We start from the raw sequence: 24782 nt of genomic DNA, 5'->3' as shown, positions 1-24782 counted from the left end.
AATGTTGCGTTACAGAGTATTGTACGTTTTTTAAGTTTTTAATTTAGTTTTTCACTCTTATGTACAACGCGATAAAGAACGTCCGAACTTTGTTAACGGGGCACAACGAAACAAAATTCAATTTATCCTTGAGAAAAGAGGAGATTTGTAAGTTACAGAATCGATCTATCAATTTTTTACAAGTGTGACAAATTGTTAAAATCCGCGTCACCTAGAACTTTAAGACAATTTCGTTTTATTCGCAAAAAGCGGTGAAATACGCCATACGGAAAATTTAAATGCATCGATTGATCGTACAGTAGAGAGAAAGATTAGCCGTTTAAGGAATTCTGGATCGTATTGAGTCAGACGTTTCGGTCAGACATCGTACACACTGTCCTCATTCTACTTACGCGTGATATCGCGTTCCCCTTGACCCGGGACAGATTTTTCCTTCTCTCTACAATACGGAGCGTTTTAAATTCATTAATAATCGAAAGTTTAAACACGTTCGATACCGGTAAAAATAAGTCAAACAAGCGTTACCAAACGACGATCGCTTTTCGATAGTTTCGAAGCTACTCGTGTATTGAAAACGACTCGAACGCGATCAATGTTTTCGATCGTTAGCATTTCCGTTACTTATCGTTCGTAAAATTCGTTAAATCTATCGAAACGCGCGAGATCGTGGAATCTTTCGAGGAAACCGTGCACCATATATCGATACAAACTGAACGATACCATGCTCCCTAAAATTTTCAAACTTCTTGACCCAGATGTCCGTAATACACCATTGCTCAACTTCTCGAGTCATTTCCAGCGCATTGGAAGCGATGCTACGAGTGCGCTGGCATTTTTCTAACACGGTTCCCGACAGATATCAACGATTTATGTACTTTTAAAGTTTTACATTACATTTTCGCGGGGCCACGTTCGGAGTTCACGGGGCTAAGTACCAACAACAGTTGGAAAGGCCACAAAATCGATTCCAGATATACGTTGTCTATAAGTTGGAACATTCTACGGCCAGTTATGACCACGATTATGAGCCAACCCCGCGGTTACTTAACATAACCACATTGGGTACTATTAGGGTAACTTCTAATGCGTTGTATATATTCAGAATTATCCAAGTAACGATATACGGTCCAAAGGGGTTAGATTAAATTAAATTTTACGATTCGTTACCGTCTCTAGAAAGCAATAACATTTTCACGCTATTACACAGAGCAGAGAAACATTTATCGACAGGGGTGGTTTATCGTACGGTTCACTGCGTTTCGATTTTCTTTTTCCACGAGTAACGAGGAATCATCGCGAACTTTCCAACACCAATTTGGATAAATTCTTAAAATTTGTAGAATTTCTTCACGAGGGTGAAACTACTCTTGAAACTTTCGCCCCTCTGTTAACGATACCGAAACTGCTGAAAGTACCGGATAAATTTTTAATTAAATATTTTATGCCACGAGTGAATCAACGTCGATTAGAGAATTGAACGTAATCAGTGAGAAAATAATATTGCCCGGTTTGGTTTCCGGAATATTGAAATATTTATAACAAGGAAAATGTTGGCTAATAATTCACCGCTTGTCTATCCAATCATTACCTTAATCGGACAACTTCGAGCGTTACATTTAAATCGAGGAATGTAAATTACAAAAATCTCGAACGAAATATCGAGACTATATTTACAAAAACAAAATAAAAGAAGAACGTAGAAAATACTTGCCTACACGTCGGATTAGACATATTCGTTACGTACAAATTCGTCCCACTGTAACTCCTATTCCCTCCCAACACGAATAACAATTAATTTTAAAATATTATAAAAAAGAAAGAAATACATTTCGATCGCGAACGATCTGCCCCCTTTCGCGATAAGTCTGATAAGGAAGTTGACGCTGAGAAACCTCCGTTGACGAATCGATCTCGCGATTCATTTGGCAAGTAACTCCAGCCGCGAACGTACGCGAATAATTCAAGAAACAAGTAGAAAATCTCGCGGAATGGTTCCCAAGAAGGAACAAGTTTACACGGCCAATGTTTTCCCCGACTCGGTCACCTGAGCTAATATTGTTACTCGTGCCGGTGGAAAAGGGTCGAGTGTCAACTTCGACGAAAGTCTCGTATCAACGAACAGGGAGACCGGGCTAATCGTAAATTTAATGCTCGGATCCAGGAAGCCGCGGTTTCGCGCGACGCGTGCTCGTTGAACACCGACGCGTTACGTAAACGTTTGATCCTCCTGGGAGGCAAGATTCGGTTGTATCGTGAAACGTAGTCGAGCTTCCGGCATTTCGGAAATCAAAGGAACAAACGTTTGCTCGATTTTCAAACAGCCGTGAAACCTTCCCCTCCTCTCGCTCTTCCTCTCGGTTCACCTTAATGGTCTACCGATAATGCGCTCGCACTTCGAAAATCACGTTACTCGAGGAATTGCGGTGGATCAACAAAGGGTATCGAAGGCCGTTCGGTACGCCGAACGTAAATCGTAACCGATGAAATTTCACTCGCGTCCCTCGTGTGCTCATTACAGGCTTCCGCAGTACTACAAAGGATTCCATCCACCTTCTTCTTACGTAACGCTGTATCCTCACCGCTCGTCCCCTGGGATCGTCCGCGTCTACACCCCCTGACCCGCGATCCCCTGCCTGTCTTTGTCCTTGGAGAGGTGCTCGTTCCGTGGCCTCGTCGAACGCTTTGATCTTGAATTAATGTAAGTCGGATTACTGGCCCCGTGTCCCGCTAGCTGGCGCGGCTGGTAATCAACCTGGATACAAAGAATTGATTTTCGAGGCGAGGTCGGCCGACCGGTCGGCCGAGGAGTGCTTTTCGAGCGGAAGACGCGCTCGATTCGTGCTTTCGAATACCGCGGGTCACGTTCCTCGTTCAAATTACGCTCTCGATGCGATCGAGAGGAACTCGCTGCTCTTCGACGGTGCAGCTTGGGTGTATTTTCGTTACGCGACTTCTTTTCGGAAATTTCTTGAATGAAAAAAAGGGGGAGGACGAAAAATGAACGAATGCACGAGAAGGGAGGAACTCGCGGGACGTTTCCCTTGTATTTTCTCCGTGCAGGTTTTCAAATCGCACGAAGAGTCGAAAATATCCCGCGAACGGAGAAGTTGTCTCGAGACGACGACCGGAATAGGATCTAAATACAGGAAATATTATCTAGGAGGAATATTGCGCAGAATATAGTCGCGGGGAGTGCGATTAACGTTGACCTAGAATCACTCGTTGCTGACGAATGGATTCGTATATTTCTTATCCAGCTGGCGATCGGAATCGTTGAAATTCGTGCACGTTCGATTCGAGAAATGGTGAAATTATGAAATTTAACGAGAATTTAATATTTCTTCGATATTGTACGATTTCCTGTCCTTCGTGGAATCTTTGAGCAATGACGTTTCGTGTTGCGTCAATTTATCGCGCGTGTACGACCTTTGCTCCGTTTTGATTAATTTTATTTTCTATCGGATTTTGAATTATGTATTCGCAGTAATGGATTCTATCGTTAGTAGTAATTAATATTACTATAATTATTGATATTGGTAATTCTATTTTAATTAGTATTATCATTATTATTATTAGCTTAGCGTTTCAGTATTTTTAGTTTTTCACCAAGTATTGCGACGTGTCGGTCTTTTTAGGTTTTTACTAAATAATATTTGCACAACCTTTCGTAATCTCTCGGGAAGGTTACTTTTCGACTATTTTATTCAGCTTTTATTTCAGAAAATGAATAAATTACGAGCCTGTAGAACTTGTTGGTGTTTTCAAGAGATTATGGAGTAGAAATAAGAATTGAAGTCGGAACTTGGTTTAAAAAATAGTGTTTCGTAGAGAGAAATTGAGTTGGAACGAAAATGTTTAGCTAGAAGGGTCGGTATATTATACACGGACCTTGACTTTTAATAATTAAAGTAAATTATAATTGTAAATAAACATAAGGTGGACACTGATATTATTTCCTAATTAATCTATCGATACTGCGAATGTTACGAAGCACATGTATCCTGGGGAGAAGAAAATATTACAATATATTTCACTCGTAACGCAGAATTTTTATTACCGAACTTGCGATTGGTCCGTCCATCGAGGCTTCGGATCGGATTTCAACTCTTCGAAGTTTTAATGGGTGATCGTGTAAACATGATCTCAAAATCAAATACTCGAACTCGGTTGTAATTACTAGGGTATACTTTACGGAATAAACTTAGTTACGTCGTCGGTGAACATTGACGAGCCTCGCCAGAAATAACGGAAATTTTACACGGCAGAGTAGCTTCCGGCTAGTTTCCTCTTAAAGAAATTCATCTATTCGACATTGTCTAAACTAATTTAACGAAACTTTTCGCCTTTGTCACAATAACGTTTCCACGTAACGCTATAAATTCTATTTTCTGTTATTCCTTCCCTTTCTTATCGCAAATCGCCCGATTATCCACTCACTGGGCAACACATTGGAATAAATTGTACAAAAATGACACAAATAAATACTGAACGTCCATTTTCTCGTGCAAATTGTCAAAAAAATAAAAACAGGACACACTGCTTGAGATGCAAAGATTTTCGTAACTCTCGACCTTTGTATTTCGTTACAGGGGCACATTTCGTGAAATGTTTAAAAATTGAAATACAGAAAGGTAATTATTTTTATTTATAAATAGAGGCACAAAAAAAAATACCGTAAATCCGTTGAAAATATACCCTGTCACAACATTATAAAACGGAAATTACTTTTATTTATAAAAACAGGTAGGAATGTGTGTACCTTAAATCCGTTAAAAACATATTTTGCAACGGCAATACGGAACGGTAATTATTTTACCTTTGTAAACATAGGCACGAATATGTATATTTAAAATCGGTTAAAAATTTATATACCTCGACGACGCGATAGAGAGGTAATTATTTGATTTTTACAGACACCCGATACGAACGTGTATATTTGGAATTTTTGAGCACTCCATTGCCGGTGGAGTTCCGATCGCTTTAAAGTGTGCCCTCGTCGTCGCGTTGTATCGAGGTTCGGTTTATTTTCTCGTCGATTGGCCGTGCGACTGAAAGTTGTAAACGACGCCCGAACACACGCTCGAACTAACGTCGAGTTGCAACTGCAATTACTCGAGTCAATTTTCCGCGGTTTTCGCAGTTTCCCGACCAATCGTAAACGACATCATTAAAATTTTCCCGAGCAGTCCGCTGGGGTCAAAAATTGACCGTATCTCCGGCTCGAATTTCGTGGCAGCTCCTCTCCGACAGGATGCAATCGAAACTGGGTTACGTCATACATATGAATGAGCGAACACGGTTATATCGTCTTTTCACGGGAGAACACCGAATCGAAGATTTGTGGATTAACCGTGATAAGACAATTTCGTCGTTGGCTCGTCGATCGCTTATTCCTCCATTGGAGGGCGTAAATACGATTACAATCGGGTACCGCGTGTTTTACATTCGCGGAGACGTTTCAGCGTGAAAGAAATACCGGAGCGATAAGTATTGTTTCCACGGAACCAGCTTCGATCGCACTTTTCCAATAGTTTTTACCTATCGGTGTCGATTACTTGTTGCGAAGTGTATTTGTTTTTATGAACAGACGCGAGAGGGAAATTGAAATACCGAAGTCTTCTATTGTAATATCGATAGAAGTTGTCGAGATTATAATGTAACGAGGTGACGGGATAAAAAGTTTCAAAGAAATTGTAATCCGAGCCTCGAGATTCGTTAGTATATTAGAGAAGAATTTATTTAATCGAACGTTAAATTTACGCTACCTTCGAAGACACTACGGAGAGACGATTATTTATTCTTTTGATAACTTTTGGAACTTCTTTTCACGTACGATAAACTGGAACTTTAGTTTATATTTCGTTCATTTTAATAAATGCAGGATTTAAAAATATGTAAAATCGCGATGGCGTAACTTCCATCGAAATGAAAAATTACGTCAAAAAATGGATACGAAATTAAAACGTTGGAAAATAATTTCAGCAGAGGTATGCAATTATTGACATAGTATTTTTATTCGAGGATTCGTGAAATTATACGAAAAAATGCATCGAAATCTACGGGGCGAAAGAGTTCGTCGAACCGAGGAGCAGGAAAAAATTTTCAATTTGCAAAAGCTTGGAAAATCGCACAAATTGAACCAACCAAAAATTTTCACGTCTTGGTTACTACGAATTGTGTAAAAGAACGGACCGCGAACAATCCCGACAATCTAATCTTTTCCCACAAGGTGGCTGCAAAAAATTCTCATAAAACACAGGTTACATGAATTACGATCGAGGAATCTTCTCGCCGCTTTTCTATATACATATCTAATTTTCATGCATAAATTTGTTCCAAAAAGTAACTTACACGTATTACAATAAAAGAACCAGCACCCTGGAGATTTATCGTTACTTCTACGACTGCATTCCTCTCGTGAAAAAGTGCTTTAAAAATATCACCGAGACTTTTTGCTTCAATTTACAATCGTTATAGTAATTTTCATTGCACCGATTTATCATAACGATGCAGCAGTCTCCGTAATTTATTCGGGAACTATCTCGCTCGAGCCTAACAATGAACCCGGCACCGTGATAATTTGATAAATTATCAAGGAACATCGGTGCAGGAGCGATTTCAGCTTCTTTCAGCGTTTCTTCGGAGAATCGACAATCGCTCCAGCTTTTGTAATTAAGATAAATGGTCGTTGTAGTGACCACATCCCATTTATCCGCCGATTGTTTTTATTTTTTCGCAAAAGCGAGTAACCGTATTTAGCGAATTAATTTTAAATCGAAGTCAATAATATTTTATTCATTAACGGAGTATCAGGATCGTTAACAATTTTAACGAGTGCGATATTGCGATACCATTTGTTGATGGAAAATCGGATAAATTTAAATAAGGTAAAGTTAAAAAAATGTAATCGCAGAGAATACAAACTTTGCATCGAGACTTCCTGCAGCCACTTCGTATAATAAATACCTCGTACAATACAGTTGAACCGATAACGACCACTATTCGTGCAACAAGCAAAGTTCCCAACGATTCATAGTACTATCGATCTAGTCTCGAAATATCTAAAAGAAATCTCCGCGTATCTATCTAAATTACACATTATTTGCGTGCCGATCGAAATCAGCGACGTTCGCGACAAATGATGTTCTTCCGCGTACAATAATACGGTCGTTCACTCGAACCAAATAAGTATTCGTTTCCCGCGAAAACTATTCGAATGTTAATTTCGTACGAATCAATTCCAATAACTATCGACAGAGTCGTCAAACGTAATGAAATAACGTCACGAATCTCGCAAAATATTCCGAGTCAATTCGGTACAAATCGATTCCAATAACCGTCGCTTTAATTTTCAAATTAAAAACTCCAACGGTTCTCGATCGCCTATATTTCCCGCGAATGTTTTTTCCAGCGAAGAATATTTGTTTCGAAACGATGATACTTTTTCACGTCCGGTAATAAGAGGGGGATGTTTACCCAGCCGACAAAATAAGTTCCGGTTCCTCGCGAAATATACGAATCCACTTAAACTCGCTCGTGGATCGATTCCAATAACTATCGATTTAATTTTAAAACCAAAAAGTCTCGAGGTCCTCGATCACCTGTACGCCGTGGCAATTTTTTTCCCCGCCCGTCGATAAAGAATATTTGTTTCCGGACGATAATACGCTTCCACGTGCACCGGTAATGGGACCATTTATCACGACTAAATAAATTCTCATTTGTCAAAAAATATTTGAACGGAATCCGTTCTAGCGTGAATCGATTCTAATAATTGTCAGAGATTCGCGACGGATAAACATTACACACGTATACGTACACCGAGGGCCGGTGCACTTTGTTCAGTGTCATTGTGGAGAGCTCGACGGTACCCAAGTGCACTTCCGATGCATCCCCTGCAGTTTGCTACAGACAGGTGACGATCCATTGTGCCGGTAAAATATTGACACTCGATATTTTCCTGCACTCAGCACGGAGGGAAAAACGTTTACACGTAAGCCCATCTCCATGATGGAGGTCCGTGCTTTTCGCCCGGGTCTCCGCTGTTGCTTTCATCGATATTAATTTTCCCTGTTATCCCTTTAGGCGTGAATACTCCCGGTCGGCAATTATTTTAGTTTCCACACTCGGTACATCCTACTGTTTATCATCGACTGACGCTTTTAAGCTGTCTCCGTTCCAAAATTTATCGTCCCTCTGCCATCGTATTTTTCTTATTCGAACGGTATTCCTCGAGTATCGATGACGACGTCTCCGGCATCGTGAATTTCTACCGTTTGCCTCGCTAAGAAAGTATTGGTCGTCAAACGAGTCGATCGATTTAATCGGCGCGCTAGAACGATCACGGTAAACCGCCAACAACTTACACTTATCGTTACGTTTAATCTTACAGTGGCATGTATTTATTTAAATCGATAATAAATCTCCGTGCTCTTGTCTCTATTCCGTATATATCGATACTATAACGCGAACAAGGTTTCTATGAACTTACTGGTCATTTAGAACTATCGTTAACGTGTACATTCTTTTCAGGAGGATAATTCATTTACAATTCTGTTTCTTCATACATCCCACAACCATGTACGTATATACTAATTATCTATTTTTATATACTACTTAAAAATGATCAAATTTACTCATACCGGAAGAGGGTTCAGTACACGAACCCTGGTCAAGGTCAAAAAAGTCTTAAAAAAATAAAAACTTGTGGAAAATCGCAATTTTTTCGATCAGAGACGAATTAAATCTAGCTCGTCGATTACACGATTGATATTTTAATTCGTCGATCGTGGATCATAGGAACCGGTAGTTCTATCCGATGATAACCGATGAGAAAGTTTCCATTGTCGAAGGACCGGGAACATTTCGCGATATGGAGTTAAAATTTTCTTTATTCACTCACCGTCTTGTTTCCCAAGTTCTTAACGCGGCAATTCAAGAACGTGGTCTTGCCCAAGAGAGCGGTCACGTTCTTCGAGGCTGACACGTCGAAGTACGGGCCGGTCCGTGTACTGCTGTCGTCCAGGCTGTTCTGATGAACGTTCCCATTTTTTCCGTTGCTTCCGTGCAGCATGCTGTAACAGTGCGCACCTGGAAACGAAGAAAACAACAACGATGAAATTTCATCCCAAACGAGAGACGAGATCTGGGAGAAGATCCGTTGCGTTCGTTATCCATCGCGATTAATCCTCCGCGGACACGCTACGTTTGGTCTACCAAGAAAACAGTAATCACGAAAGTTCCAGAGCGATTGGACAAGATGCTAAATTAGAACATTTCGTGTAGATGGAATCGAGTTTATAGAATTTTTAACAATCGATCGAATACCACCCGCACTTTTTACAGTACGAGAATCGACTTGAAAAATAGGTCGACTATAAAGTACACAGTGTGTCTAGGTAGAGTGGGAATTTGGAACACTTCGTGTGGATAAAATTGAGTTTGTAGAATTTTTAAGAATTAATCGAACGGTCTGCGCATTTTTCGGAATACTAGGATCAACTTGAAAAATAGGTTGATTGCAAAGTACACAGCGTGTCCCGTTAGAGTGCCGAATTATAAAACTCGACGAAGACGAAGTCAAGATTACAAAGTCTCCAGAAGCAATTTTTTGGAGTTCTGGATCGACTTACAAATAGATTCTGAAGTATCTTAACGTGTGTAGGTGAGCTAGAAAATTGCGGTGAGCCGAATAAAAGGATCCACCGCAGTTCGTGTCCGTGAGAAACAAAGCTGCCGGTGGAACTCGAATCGCGAGTTTCACAGTTTCTAGCGTTGAACGCGATTTAATAAATACCGTTAAAAAGAAAATTCTACCATCCGAGGGATTCGATCGCGATACCGAACTCGTGGAAACCGAGACAGCTGGCAGTGGAAACTAGAGATCCAATGCGAGCGATATCGGACCCTTGGGATCCGATGTACACGTCTAGAGATAAGCAAGGACGAGCGCGGTGGAGTCTAACCTCGCGAGACACGATAAAGAAGAGTTAGGATCCACGGGACCCAACCTGGACGAACCAGAGGTCTATAGCGCTTCAGGGGAGTTTCGAGACGACATGGATTTCTCGATGGTTCTTCTAGCTCCGCGAAGTCGCGAGTGAATCTAAACGTTTCGAGATTCCATGGATTTTGAAGATTTCCGTTGGTGTCTTAAGGTATTTCAGACGTTCCAAGAGCACCGGAGCTTGTTCGAGGTTTCGAACACGTCCGATAGCTTTCAGGGACTCTTCGCTAAGGTTCCCTACCCACTGAAATCTCGAGATCCAATCGAGACACCTGGGACTCTCAGTCTGAAACATCCAACACCGATGAGACTCTTGGAACCTTCTGGAAACACCTGGTAGTTCCTTGAGTAATGGAACTCTCAGCGCTGTAGGACCCTCGAGGACTTTCGAACCTCGATGCATCTTGAATGTCCAGCACCAATGAGACTCTTGGAACCTTCTGAAACCCGTAACAGTTCCTCGAGCGATGAAACCCTCAGCCCCGTAGAATCCTCGAGGACTTTGAAACCTCGATGCACACCTCGAAGGTGCGAGTACATATTTTATTTCATTTTCGTCCGAACGAACACGTTATCGGCAATCGTAGTCGCTCTGGATAACATAGCGATATCCCTCGGTGCGCGTATTCGACTGAACTTCGTTCCAACGTTTTCTGACCTATAGTAATTCCGATGCAACGAAAACACCGATTCAGCTTCGGTGGACAAGTTCGTTGTAACGATTCGCGCGATACACAGTCCGGGGATTCCGATTCGTTTCGTTGGTCGCGTTACGTTCAACTTTACCGCGTTCGGTTCGCGAATAATAGAAGACGGAGGTGATTACGTTTGTACGCGTTGACCGACAAAGAGCAGTTACACGTGCTCAAGTAATGCACTTTTTCCAACGGCGTGGCTCGTTTATTCGATTAAAACGTCAGTCAAGCAGAGCGGCTCCGCGGTTCGGGTGATAAATGTTCGTGTTTTTATCTGTCTAGAGCGCGCCGCGGCCACCAAGTGAACTTCCATGGCGAATCTGTTCACCCGGCGCTGTATGCAGGGAACGGACAAAGCCCTTTGCTCGCAACAATCGCCCGGCATCGTCTATTGTTCTTGGGACGGAAACCGTCGCTACGTACACTCGATTCGACCGGCTCGTTTATCGAAAGTTCCCTGATGAATTTCTTAATGCCACGCCGATAGGAAGATAAATTGCATTGATAGCGCCCGGCGAGCGTCCCGCGTTTCAATCGCGAACGACAGCTCGCTGGCAAGTTTCGAAGCTCGATCGACGATACGCTCCTACCGGTTGCATTGTAATCGTTACATCGTTTTGTACTCGCGTCTGTCACCGTCCGAAACGAGCGTCGGCCTCGGTTTGCAAACTTATGAGAGTGTTCGAGACATTGAAGAATAGCTACGGAGCATTGTGGCCGGCGTCGGAGTCACTTTTCTTCGATTTCGTCCGCGGACGAACGAGTCTCGAGCGAGTTTCGAACATTTTTCAGGAGGGAATCGATTATTGCGGGAGAAACAACGGTCACCGTCGAGAGACCGGTACCGAAATATTTACAAGTTTCGAGAAATCATTTTTCCTTTCTACTCGACGTTCGAACACACCGAGCATCGTGTAAATTTCCATTCAGTTTCGTACGTCGAATTATTTCTTTCTTTGAATACCAGTAGGTACCAGTAGATGGCAATCGAGAAATTAATATTGAAATATTATGTATACTTTGCGTTAAACTTTAATCTTTCTGTCGAAGAGTGGGAGATTTTTTTTTTGGGAGGTTTCAATTATGATATCGTAGAATAAGATTGTGGAATTTCACGATGTATGAAACGTTATTACGAGCAAAGCGACCAGTTTGTCGTGTCGACGGTAAGGAGGTGGACAATCGGGAAAGTTCTGAGCGGAAAGAATGCATTTATGGAACGCGAATCGATTAAAAACTTAGAGAAGTTACAGCGCGAAGTAGAATGTGTATTTTCCTTGTTCCGCGCGCAATAAAAATAAGTTCGAAACCGCGAGCAGCGGGCCGACTAATAAAAGCAATCTCTCGCGCGATTTTTAATCTCGAAACGTCAAAATCCCCGTTAGAACCTTGTTCCGTAAGTGTTTCCGAGACCGCTTGGGATACCACTTCTAACTGTTCCCACTTTTGGCGAGTGGTAGAACAAACTTTCGTAATGAACTTTAATGCGGTATACCAAACTCCGATAGAAGAAGGAGAAACGTTGATTTTGCCGCTGTCCCGAACAATTATCCAACTCGTCTATTACTTTGACATACAGCCTCGAGTCTCTCTCTCTTTCACGATTCTCGACGAGTCTACGAGCCGTTTGAAAATTCTTACGAGTTACAAATTACGCACAAGTCGAGCCATGCTAGAACAGAACCCGAATGATAAAAATAATTTCGTACACGATCGTCGAACGACGCGATAAAAGTCATTGGCCCGTATCGGAGGTTCTTTTCGCGGAGATAACGCAAGCGGAATGACATTCGGAAGTTACGTCTCGCGATATTTTCGATTTATCTTCGTTGGGGAAATTATTGAAAATTATGCGGGGAAAAGCGGAAATCGCGAAGTCTCGAGACGAATGCTCGCCGTGCCAAGAAACGTAGCTCGACGATTGTTGTTTCTCGACGAGCGACGATATTAATTTTAATAAGTATACAATCGCTGCGAGATATATTCCAGCGGAAGACTCGGTAACGAAGTGCTCATTATAAATTACATTGTAGCGGACATTCGAGGAGGGTTATTATTATTATCGCTGTAAACGGGGCACGGTTAAGTATCGATATTAACAAGGTATCCGTTGGAATAAATTTTCTCGGTAGACTCGTTCAAGTATTCTACAATCGACGATGACACTCGATACTAATTTCGTCTAGATTTTCCTTATTTCGTTTCTACAGAGTTGGCCGGAGTTCGTGATGCGAGCGAAGAGGAAACGATTCCTTGTTTAAAAATGTATGGAAAATATAGAGTAACAGTTTTTTATACGCAGCTTCTTTTTGAAAAAAAAATAAATTCACGATGACGATTCGTGGGGCACGCGTGTGAATTGATACGTTCGACCGATGGGTCTGTCCATTGTTTACCGTTTCTACTTGTTTTGGTATTGCGTAAACACCGATGATAGTACGGTATTGCTTGTTTCGAGCGGTTCGAGGTGAACGGACGATAATAAGATCGATGGAAAATATCGTATCGTCGTCAATGTTTGTACACACCGGAAACAAGTAGAGACAGTGAGTAATGGTCAGACGCACAGGCCATGTCTTGATCACAGTCGTAGCTCGAAAATTTTCAAGATCGATTTCCTCGAAAGCAAAGCCTTCGTACGAAAAATTGTATCAAACATTTTTTTATTATTTATACACGAAAAATCATCCGCCTTTACCGTTGCGCCATAATTACTGTCGCAACTTGTATATAGTTTGCTTTTACATATTGTTGGTGCTTACGCGTTAATTTTGTTCTATTTCGTGTTTTTATTACATTTTCTTCCACGATCTTTTATCGCATCCAAAAATGACCGTAACGTTAGAATTTCGCACCAACTGCTACGAACGATCGTTTCAACGAGAAAATGACAAACGAAAATTATGTAAAATTCTCGCGAGAGAAACTATACATTATTTGCGTAATTCACCGGCGTTAAGAATTCAAATAACGAGAATTTTCAACTCCGACATCGTGCCTCGACTACGTATAGTGCGTCGAGTCGTCGAAAAGGCAAAATACAGGCATAATTGGCTTGTTATCGCTTTGGCAGACGTTCTAACCGCATGATTCGTTTTCTACGGGTTTCACCGCTAATTACAGCGCATTGCCGAGAACTGAGCGAGTACATAATCGAATTTCGCTGCTCTTAATTGCGACACGATTACGAGCGCTGGTTGCTCACGTAAATATTGAATTTCGTCACGTGTACGTTGCCTGATCCCCTGTCTCGATGTCGATCGAGTTCTCGACCGTAACTTCGTATCGACGATAAAAATAGAAAATGTCTTTTCCTCGCAGCTAGTCAATTATTTTCAGGTTGTTACATTCATTCTATCGAGTGAGACGAATCGAACGACGAAAGTGAAATGCGATTTGGAAACAGAGAACGATTTCGATGATCGAATTCGATGTAGCAATGCGTTTTAAAGTATTTTCGATAATAATATCGAATGTTCAAATTTTTGGGCTTACAATTTATACATGTATGTGTGTAATTGTTACAACTCCACTTTCCTTGTTCGAAAGGACTTTTCTTTGTTAAAAATAAATAAAAAGAAAAATAATTATTATTAAGCTTAAGTGTACGCAATAAGAAAGTCAGGTGAACCTAAAATATTGAGTGTAACTCAACTGGGAACCATTGGTACATCTTTGAACGTAACGACGAACCTTCGAACGAGATGAGAGAAATCTTGTACGATGGAAGAAAGGCGAAAATTCCACGACGAGGAATTTTCGTGCATTTAAAATTTCTAAACAGGCATTATCGCGAGACTCTTCGAACACGGTCCGAAGAATGACGACCTGACAAGAGGGGAGGAAGTTTTCGATTCCAAGGGCTCCTTTGTACAGGTGCTTCTCGCAAATAACGCTTGGAAGTTGAATTGCTTCGAGAGAAGCGTTCGACGTTCCCCGTGATTTCTTGCCGTTTTAATGACGCGTCTTCCTTGACAATTCTTCGCGTAGCGTTATACAAAACTTCGAACGTCGTCCCGAAAGCAATTTAATTTTCAGTTGTACCGGATAAGGTACAAAAGGGCAAAGTTACCGTCAGGACAAAAGTATTCGTGTACCGAGTACGTGCAAGCAAGAAGCTGAAAAAAGTATCAATAATTGATAAAATATAATTAAGATTCTTTTTCGAACATAAATTCTGTTACCGAACTATGTCAAGGCAAACCTCTTTAAAAATGTGTAATTTTGTATTCGTATAGATATTTATGTCGACAGAGTTCCAGCAGAGAATTATTGGTAGCTGTCAAATTTGAAGATGGAACCTCGAAGAACCAAAACCTTGTCACAAAATTTTACTGTTTTTCTTAAATACATACAACTGTATATTATACACAAAACTTGATCGAATCATCTTTCTAGTTAATAATACTTCAACGTTCGTATTAGGACGATATTTCCACGGGACAAAAATCTTCGATCGATATCAATTCGATGAATAAACATAATAGACGATTGGAGTACAATAAATTCGGTGAAATGTTACTCGGATTAATATACATTTGACTCGAGCTTGAAAAAAATATTGTAACACGTATAACTGCTTTTGGTTTCACGTTCTCCTCGTAAGAATCCTTCTGTTCTCCATTGCATATCAAATCTCACGTTATTCGGCGAGCAAAGAATTTCCGTTGGCGTGCAAACGAGCGGAGTGATACGAGTTAAAATGGTACAGCCGACTTAACGACTGTCTACAATGGACTCGGATTAATTTAATTATGGATCGAGCCTATTGAGCGCGTTCTATTGCTACGTAACCCTCATTCATTCTCGGAAGGCGTTCTCAGAACCATTTCCCGCGGAACACACGGGACTCCTTTGTTCCTCCTCGCGATGTTTCCTTTGACACACGTCGTCACGGAGAAACGAAATTATAATTCAACGATGGAGGACGAACAAAGGAAAGTAGTCGTCGGGAATAGGACTCCTACAAACGGAACGTCACCAGATTTCTGCAAAAATGACACCGAGGACTTGTTCGAGAATCTACGATAGTAAGATATTACGTGTACGGGGTATCGCGAAACCTGTTACATCTTAATTTTCATATTTTTCTTCGACAAACATCGTAGAGCCCTTGTTCAAATCCCTTCACATTTATCCCGACAATACAGAAGATAACACAAACATCAAGAACAGAGCGATTCTTTTAGAAGACCTACGAAATTCTTTCATCTTCTTTCGGGAAGAAATCTTCCAATCTTTGCTCCATCCTATCGCGCATACCCTCGTAATTTCAAAGTGCTATCACGATCGCGAGTCGACATTAATCCCCTGTATCCTCGCTAATTCGTTTCTACGACGTTGATCACCGTATCGTTACTAGTTCAATCGTATCTGGATCCCAATCTCGACGCAAAGGGGTAGATCAACCCTGTGTATCGAGTTATACGTTAACAAACCCGATAGTTCGTCCTCTCCTCGCAACCATTGCTATCCCTTTAAGCTGAACACACACAGAAGAAACCACTCGATCCACAAACACCGACTAAGCCCTATTTTGTATGCAAACCTAAACACCAACTACGATTAAAAATTCAATTTGCCTGTTTAGCCTAATTCCTTTTCGTTAACTATATTATTTTGCAAATTTCGTTAATAACGAATGCATATATCTTCCAAGTAACCTCACTCGTTTCCATTAAACGATGAATCTACATTCACGTCTTTTATTCATTCTCAAAAAAAGTTTCTTCAATTAAAATCCTTGAAAAAAATATTTCAAAACCATCGAACACTGCAAGTTGCAACCGCGATTTCGCGAAGAAACTGTCAAAATTAGGCGGAGTCATGGTATCTGGAATCCCAGAGACACCGAAACTGCGATCCGTGCAATCTTCAGCTGGTGTCGCGAACAACTGCACGAAACCCAAGAAATCGTTTCTCCTATTTCGCGTTTCCTCCGCTTCTCTTCGTCTTCCACGAAATTTGCTTCATCTTCCTCGAGATTCGCTTCGTCCTCCTCGAAGCTCGTGCTCGCGGGGACGTCGCGCACCGCTGCGCGAAAATTGATTCGCTCGGGTGGCCGAAGCCTTTTCGAAACTCATACACGGGAGCAACAAGGGCTTTAATCGCGATACTTGCGCCGCGTTTATCTCCCTCGACGGTCCATTAAACCCGACTAAGCGAGGATAATATCGTTTCGTAACAGATGGCCCGTGGAACCGTGCGTGTCAGCGATTTTCGGCGAATTTCGAATTTACCCTGTACGCCGATCTTTTCCTTCCTTCCTTCCTTCCTGCCTGCCTGCGTCGCTTCCTTCCGAGTCTCCGATATCGCGCCAGATTATGTCGTCGAATTTTGAACGGTTATCGTTCCTTCTCTCCCCGGTGACGTTCGGTGATTTTTCGTCCCGCGCGAGAAACGAAATTATTCGTAACATTCTTTCGTAATTTACTGAAACGCACGCGTAACCGTTACAGTGGTCTCGGTACGATGGTTTAGAAAATTATGCGACGACAACTGTCGCTTCTAAATTATTCGATCGGAAGCATCAAGAGCAATTAGACACAGTTTGTCGAGACAGCCCCCAGAAAGGAAAGTTACGATCGGGTAGAATCAATATCGGATCTACGGTTGCGGATATATTGAAAATTGTAACTGTTGTCGTTCGATTACGCTTCTTTCTTTTCAAGCGAATATAATTGTACGTTATCGTACAAATGTAATCGCGACCGTATCAAAGTGTACAAATGTAACTGGGATTTGATAAAATCGTACAATTGAAATCGTAATTACATCAAAGTGTACAAAGGTGATTATTATTTGGCATCGCTGTGCAACTGTAATTACACCAAATTGTGCAATAGAAATTATAATTAAACGCAAGATCGCCCGGCGGCAAATCGAGGAATGTACACACGCGATGAGTTCAAATTCCTGTTACAAAATTTGCAAACGTATATCACAGCTTAAAACTAACAAGACAGGTCTAACAAACATGGGACCGCAAATTTACTCGGAACCATAGTTCCGCGTACAGGGTGGATTACTCGCGAAGCTTCGATATTGACGCAGGAACCGGTTGTGCGTGCGATGGTACCTCGTCAATAACTTTTATAAAACGGTTATGGATACCCGTGGTAAGTTACGATAACGTAATAATTTTAATTTCAACCAGAATTCTTCGTTCGTTAAATTTCAAATTCGTTTTCTCTCTTAAAATCGACGAAATTCATATTTTTGTATTTAAAACTCGGATCGTTGCGAAGCTAAGGAAACATCTTAAGAATAACCCTTTAACGTAACTCGATAAAATGTTCTTACTCGTTTAGGTACAAGCAAGTATTACCCAAAAAGAAAAATTCGAATTTGTATTCATTTCCGTGGAATTGATTCTCGAAGATTTTATTTCGATACATTTTACTGATCTCTCTTACAAGTACCTATGAAAAATCTAATAGAGATCTCCGAGGAAAATTTCACGAAATGGATTTGTCAATCGATACAAAACTATCCAGATGGAGCACTCTCTGTTTCCAAACTCTATCAAATTTGAATCAAATTTTATTCTCAGCGATAGTGAATCCTAAATATAAAAAAAAAAAAATTAAATACCATTCGAAAATAGAACGAGTAGCTCGTATGGTGTCGTTCCGACGCACGGTGAAATTCTTCGAGAACTCGAGAGGTTTTTCACGCGACCCCCGTGAAACGGTGAAATTTCGTCGCGCGTGCTTGTTACTTCCGGTGGCAGAGGTGGTTGTAGGCGAGCGAGAAAGACTCTCCCTTAAATTTTCAGATTTTACGGCTCGCGGGTCGAAGCTGGCTCGTAAAACATTCGCGGCGCGGCGCGGCGCATCGCGGGAAAGAAAACCGACGGGGGTTTGTAGGGGCGGGATGGGGTGGGAACCGTGGGAGGATCTTTCAATCTAACCACGATGCGACGCGCTCGTCGAAGAAAGAACAGGAAGCCGGTCGCCGAGCAGCGGGCCCGGTTCTGCTTTAAAATTCAAATTCGCAACTTTTGCTTAAACGTCTCTTAGATAGCCGAGATAGGTGCGCCGGTGGTCCCTTCGGAACACCACCGTTGCACCTCCCCTTTACCGTGCTTCAACCCCTGAAACTATTCGTTTTCTCGCCCCGGGGCTGAATCTCAGAACGCGTATAAAAACGGTCCCCGAGTACCCCCCACCACTGCGGTTTCAAGTGTAAAAGAACGAAGGTGGGGCGCGCGACGAGTGGTGGGGGGTGTTCATCGTGTATGGAAGTTCGGATCGAGCCCCAATCTCCGATAAGTAAATTGGTCCAGGCATTAGGAGTCTCCGGTGCAATGCAATTCCGATGGCTGAGGTTACGTTACAAGATGCGCGCCGACCAAGTTTCCCCTAGTTATTGGCGAGTTCGGGATTACGGGGCACGCAAACAGGGCATCGATTACCCTACAAGAAATCGCGCTTCCGTTACCGAGATTGGTTAACGAATTCAAACACGTGACGCGAGATCATCCTTACCGCGAAAATTCCAGCCATCGATTCGCTGGGAATGAAATATCAACCGTATTGCATTTTCTACGATCTCGAGATCCTAGGTTCTTGTACACCTTGGTTCTCGTACCGAGAGACGAAAGGTTCGAGAAGGTCGTGACGTGTTCGTTTTTGAAACATTGACCGTAAAATGTTTTTTTTCGCTAATTTAATGGACATTGAGAAATTTACGGGATACGAAACGATTTAGTTACCGAGAGATTGGGTCGATTTCTCTCGATTTTTCGAGAGGGGAAACTTTGTTCGAAATTTGACGAAGAACGAGAAGAATAGTCTTTCGATGTTCGTTATGTATTTTTGAGCGGTGTTCGAAGATTATCGATGTAGAATCGCGATGAAGAAAGAAAGATACGAATTCGCTTAAAATTTTATAAACGTATTACGAGAAGTAGGGTCTTTGTAACTATTTAAGAGTGTGTTTTCCTTGTTTTCGTCGCAGATGATCCGGATATCGTTTCGATCGACATCTCTTACCTTTATCTCGAAGGCTACGATAGTTTAGACAACGAAAGGTATTTGTAGTTTAAACATTGATACGTCGTTGGATGAAATTTAACTTTCGCGCGATAATTTGTTTGCAAAGTACACGTACACCGAAAATCGTTTACTCTTTCATTGGACAAATTGGAACACCGCCTTGAGCGACCGAACTCGTCGCGAACTTTTCAAGGGTCAATAATGTCAAGGACACGTGGCGGAATTTAGGCTACCGAGGCAAGTGGAATCCAATTTCGACGTTGATCCAAACAACGACACTTTTCGTTTACTTAATCGATACGATTGCCAACGATTTGCTAAAAGCGATACGTCTTTCCGTTTTCATGTACTTTAAATTTATCGATACTCGCAAGACCGTAATCTCTATTTCGGACAGAGTTTTCGAAAAGTTAGTCTTGTTCCAATCTCACGAACAAACTTTGAAAAAACCAACTATATTACATCGTCGAATGCTCGTACGTTCCTGCAGCGATTAAGAATTTTCATGGAAAATAAACGGTTCGTTATCACGATACATTAGAGCACACAATACTACAAGAGAGTGGAATTTTCCGGTGATTTAAGCTGTCGATTAAAATAAACCAGACGGCCAAGGAGTTCGAAACTATACTCGCAACTTTATTTCTCGAAAAGTTCACAAAGGTTTGCAAGCAAGCGCAATTAGATCGCTCTCGCTTCTCGTGTCGTCGACCGTTACTTCCAGCTGTCTTTCCGGCTTCAAACGACGCTGAAAAGCCTTCCGCTTTTCTAATCGTAGGATAAACGAGAGGCAACAACGAACGCGCGATGAACTCCCGCGTTTCGTGGAAATGAATCGAATCGAGCCCGCGGAGAATCAATTCCACGATAAATCTTTCGACCGATCGTAAATAATCTGCGCCCGAACAGATAGTAACGACCCGACACCGCGACAAAGAAATACGATAACCATTGGCGGGCTTATTTATCGCAGAAACCGGGCCCGTACGAACCGGGCACGGATTCTTCGCTCGATCCACCGCCGCGAGAATTCATCGACTGGATCATTTTCCGTTTCTTCTCGCCCCTGACCATTCCGTCCAACCGTATCCAGCGTACCAAGAGGATTATAGGTACCGCGAGTTCCAATACGAAAGATAAAAATCGGTAACGGTTTTAAGTTACCGGTGTTTTTTTTTATTAGAAATCGAACAGAAATTGCGCGGATAAGGGACGTGTAATTGTGTCATTGCATTCGATGCAAATACAAGTTCTGAGAAGTGATCCACACGACGATGGTGCGTTCTTGAATCGCGAGAATATGTAAGTTTTTATCTACCGTGAAACTTGTGTCTTAATTCGTAGATTTTTCTTTCACGAACGTGGTGAACATCGTAGAATCCTTGACAGTTACTCGGGATACGTCAGTATAATTAACTTTTCTTAAGGGTATAGAGATTGCCATACAAAAGCGAGGTAAAGTGAAATCAATGAAAAACGTACCACGAAATACTTTCTCTTCGTTACTTTTTAAAAGAAACCTTCCTTGTCCCAGCCTATGAAATATATCTCCCCTCTAAAAAAAATCTAAAAGATTCTAAATTTGAAAATGTCACAAACTCGTTGCACATCCTCCAATCAACTATTACCACCGTGTTTTATTCTCTTCCCAGGAAATACACCTTCCTCTACAGACGAAACTCCAAAAATTCAGAATTCCGGAATGCTGGAAACCCATTGTATTTCCTCGATTCAATTAGCAACAGCGTGTTTGGTAGAAATACGCTAACCACCGGTGGAGGTTATCTATCGCGGAATCCGTGCTCGTACGAACGGGTTACGGTTTCTTCGCTCGATCCACCGTCGCGGGAATTCATCGACTGAGCCATTTTACATTCCCTCTCGTCCCGATCTGCCCCGATTCAGGTTCACCCAGCGCGCCAAGGGGACTCTCTCTCGTTTCGTCGGTACCGCGGGTTCGTAGTTCTTCCGGGTGTTCGACGGGTCCTGTCGTAAACTTTTTATTACAATTCGCGTACAATATGCCCGAAACGATCTCGGAGCAGAAGAGGATCGGATAGACGTCTTTCGGCGCGCCACCTTTCTCCAAACGTTCCCCTCTTTCCAATCCCCCCACCATCTTATCCAGAGTTCTCGTAAACGATGTCGAGAGCGACGAAACGAGCGTCTCTATCTCGGTTGAATCTAGAATTACGAGAACTCGACGATATCCCGCCAGTTCGGATATAGAAATAGTCGGTATTGATTCGGCGTCGGGGGGCGCCGAGGAGCGACGCCGCCCGAACGATGTTATTTATGATTCCGACTCCGGCGGCGTATTTATCACTTCACGGCGTGTCGTCGATCCTTTGATTTCCAGGACCCGCGCCGAGGACCTCGAGTCTATTTGCGCCCGGATTTCACCATCCGGCGCGCGGTGTGTTTTCCATTCGGATCGTTTACGGGGAAAGTCTTTTCCTTCGTGGATTCAACTATGGCTGGACCCCCGAGAAAATGGGCGAATCGGCCCCCTTCCTTGTAAATATTAACCATTCGTTCGATACGATTAGGCAACTTCGTGGATGCAGTATTCGTTAATCAGGAAATAATTGATTTTCGTAAGTTCTTGGACAGTGGAATAAATATTAAAGATTGGTTCGATACGATTAGGCAACTCCGTGGATGCAACATTCGTTAATTTATGAAAGAGTAAATAATCAGGAAATAATTGGTTTTAGTAAGTTCTTGAACAGTGGAATAAAATTTAAGAGAATCAACGATCGATCTCTGGTAGGATTATTAGTTGAAATCATTTTTTAGAAGAGTTAATATTTTTGATCGTCGAGAGAATGTTTGAACATTTCACGAGCTTTCGTGCGTGTTGTACGGCATTGTAATTAATATTCTAATTGAGGGCAAGTATAGTCGCTCCTCGGCCATTACCAAGGTTTTCTAGGCGACTAAAGACGCTTTTCGATGGCTACGAAGGGTTCACGAACGACGATTATAATCGCCCTCCGTAACGAAAGGGTTAAATAAAGAGGTTACGCAAGGGGTGTGAAGTAGCGCTGTTCACAGGTTGAGACCCCTACGCAACTTTATCCCTTGCTACACGCTGTATTATGTTTGCACGGGACGCGCAGACATAACGCGGCATCCTAAGCTTTAGAGGTTATGTTGGTACAGCATTGGCGTAGAGGGCATATATGTACGCGCGTGTAAGAAATCTGAAACTCGCGGAACTAATTATGAGAATAAAATAACCGTTAAGCCGGTAATTCGGGATTAAATACTCCGTTGGGTTACCGTTCCCGGATTATGGCGAAAAGAATACAAAAACAGTCTTTAAAAGAAGATTATACAATTTTTGTACGCGCGTGGAATGTAGTAGGTATTCGACGGAATAAAAAAATATTTTTCCATCACGTTAATTTTCGATATTAAGATGCCTCGAAATACGTATGCAAGACTCGATATCGATAACAGAAATTACAATTCGAGATACATCGTGAACACGGATCGATAATTGAACCGAGCGAGGGTACGTTTTATTCTTCCTCGATCACGATTCCCAGAATTCACGAGACACTTCTCTTCGCAAATTTCCTCGCACGGAGCATTGCATTAATTTGTAGTCAATCCCTGAATCAATTACGCGAGAGCAGCGCGCGTAAACAATGCACACCTCGAACCGAGTTCGCGAATGACGTAACAGGCGTAAGCAAATACATCGAAATCCCAATAATCGTATCCGTGTACGTCACGGAATCGTATCAAGAAGTATTTTAGGATGCTCGTTACCTTAATGAGTGTCGAGCTCCGGGCAAGTAACGCTAATCGGTGACGGGGCTGCTTCTCGTTATCGTTCGTTTTCCGGAAAACTAGACCGTTATGGCGGCCGACTAATTTAACACGCTCGCCCGGGTCACTCTCTTGCAAAGAGAAATTGGCAAGAACACGCCGATCTTTTTTGTTCCGTTTAAACACCCGCCGTTACCCCCGAACAAAGCGAAACAATTAAGCGGATAGATTTAACGCTCGCAGGCGCGTGAAATTGAACGACGCGAGCCGATGGAAAAATTTTCCAGCACCCTCGACGAACATCTTTGCCCACGGTTCCGTGTTCTTGCCAAGGAGATCGACGACTCCGTGCCCGCGGATAAATATTTAAACGGCGCGTTACATTTATACGGCCCCGGTCGCGCGAAAACAACAACTCGAAAAACAAGGGAATTTATCAATTGTTTGCGCGCCGAACTCGACTGTTATTGCTCTCGTACGGATTGTATTCCATTTCGTGGTGTTTCGACTTTAATCTCTCGACGTCGATATTGGAGGACAAAACGGGAACAATTAGCGCCGTTGATACCGTAGAAATTACGATAATGGGAAAACGATGTATCGAGAAGACGTTGCACGGTGCAGAAATCGTTTTACGATGGCATTGAATAAAAGTAAAATAAATGTATCGTTGATATTTTCATCCGGACGGAATCGTTCTATTTTGTTCGTCTTTTAAATGGAATTGTGTATTTCGAAAATTGTCTCTCGATAACGTCTGTTGGGTCGAATACGACTCAACGATTTTATTCGATTCGATTTCCTTCAACTGCGCAGATGATAGATGAATTTTAAGTTTTCTTGGAACACATCGCACGTAGGCATCGCGATGAATAATAATCGTTGCTCGAAGGTCACGTCGACGAGTTTGCACAAGGTAAACATATCGATGTACAGCGTTCTTCGCCCTAACTCTCCTTCAGCGGTTTGCAGATTGTATCGTTTGCTCTAGAAGCGTGTCACGGGTCATTCTAGTCGTTCGACTGTCTTTATCTGGAAAATACGTGGGTTAAAGTTCTACGACCGAACACGTTCGATATCTTCCAACGACAACACTGGAGATTCGATATTTCGTTGGAACAATTTGCTAAATTTGGTATGAAAATCGGAGTTGAACCGTGTGTCGTGCGTCACAATTTCGGGAGGCTTTCTTCAAGGAGCTCCGATAGAAACCGATAACGGAGTGGCTTATCCCTTTTCCTATAAGCCGCCTCGCTAATTCTCAAAGAGGCAAAGTTATCGAAAAAGATCTTCGGAACCACT

At 42.1% G+C, this 24782-nt stretch overlaps 1 protein-coding gene across 2 annotated transcripts in view; it reads right to left on the bottom strand.

Annotated features, from left to right (window-relative positions):
- The window catches only part of LOC143152738 (zwei Ig domain protein zig-8), a 560480-nt gene that overhangs the window by 217474 nt on the left and 318224 nt on the right, over positions 1-24782 (bottom strand). For both annotated transcript variants that reach the window (XM_076323170.1, XM_076323172.1), the window contains exon 3: positions 8903-9090. In XM_076323170.1, coding sequence (XP_076179285.1) covers positions 8903-9090 — 188 coding nt within the window. The remainder of the gene's footprint in view (positions 1-8902; positions 9091-24782) is intronic.

The sequence above is a fragment of the Ptiloglossa arizonensis genome, chromosome 11 (genome assembly GCF_051014685.1).
Source record: "Ptiloglossa arizonensis isolate GNS036 chromosome 11, iyPtiAriz1_principal, whole genome shotgun sequence".
NCBI classification, from domain to species: domain Eukaryota; kingdom Metazoa; phylum Arthropoda; class Insecta; order Hymenoptera; family Colletidae; genus Ptiloglossa; species Ptiloglossa arizonensis.
The sequence above is the reverse complement of the archived record's forward strand: the minus strand, read 5'-3'. Positions and strand labels throughout refer to the sequence as shown.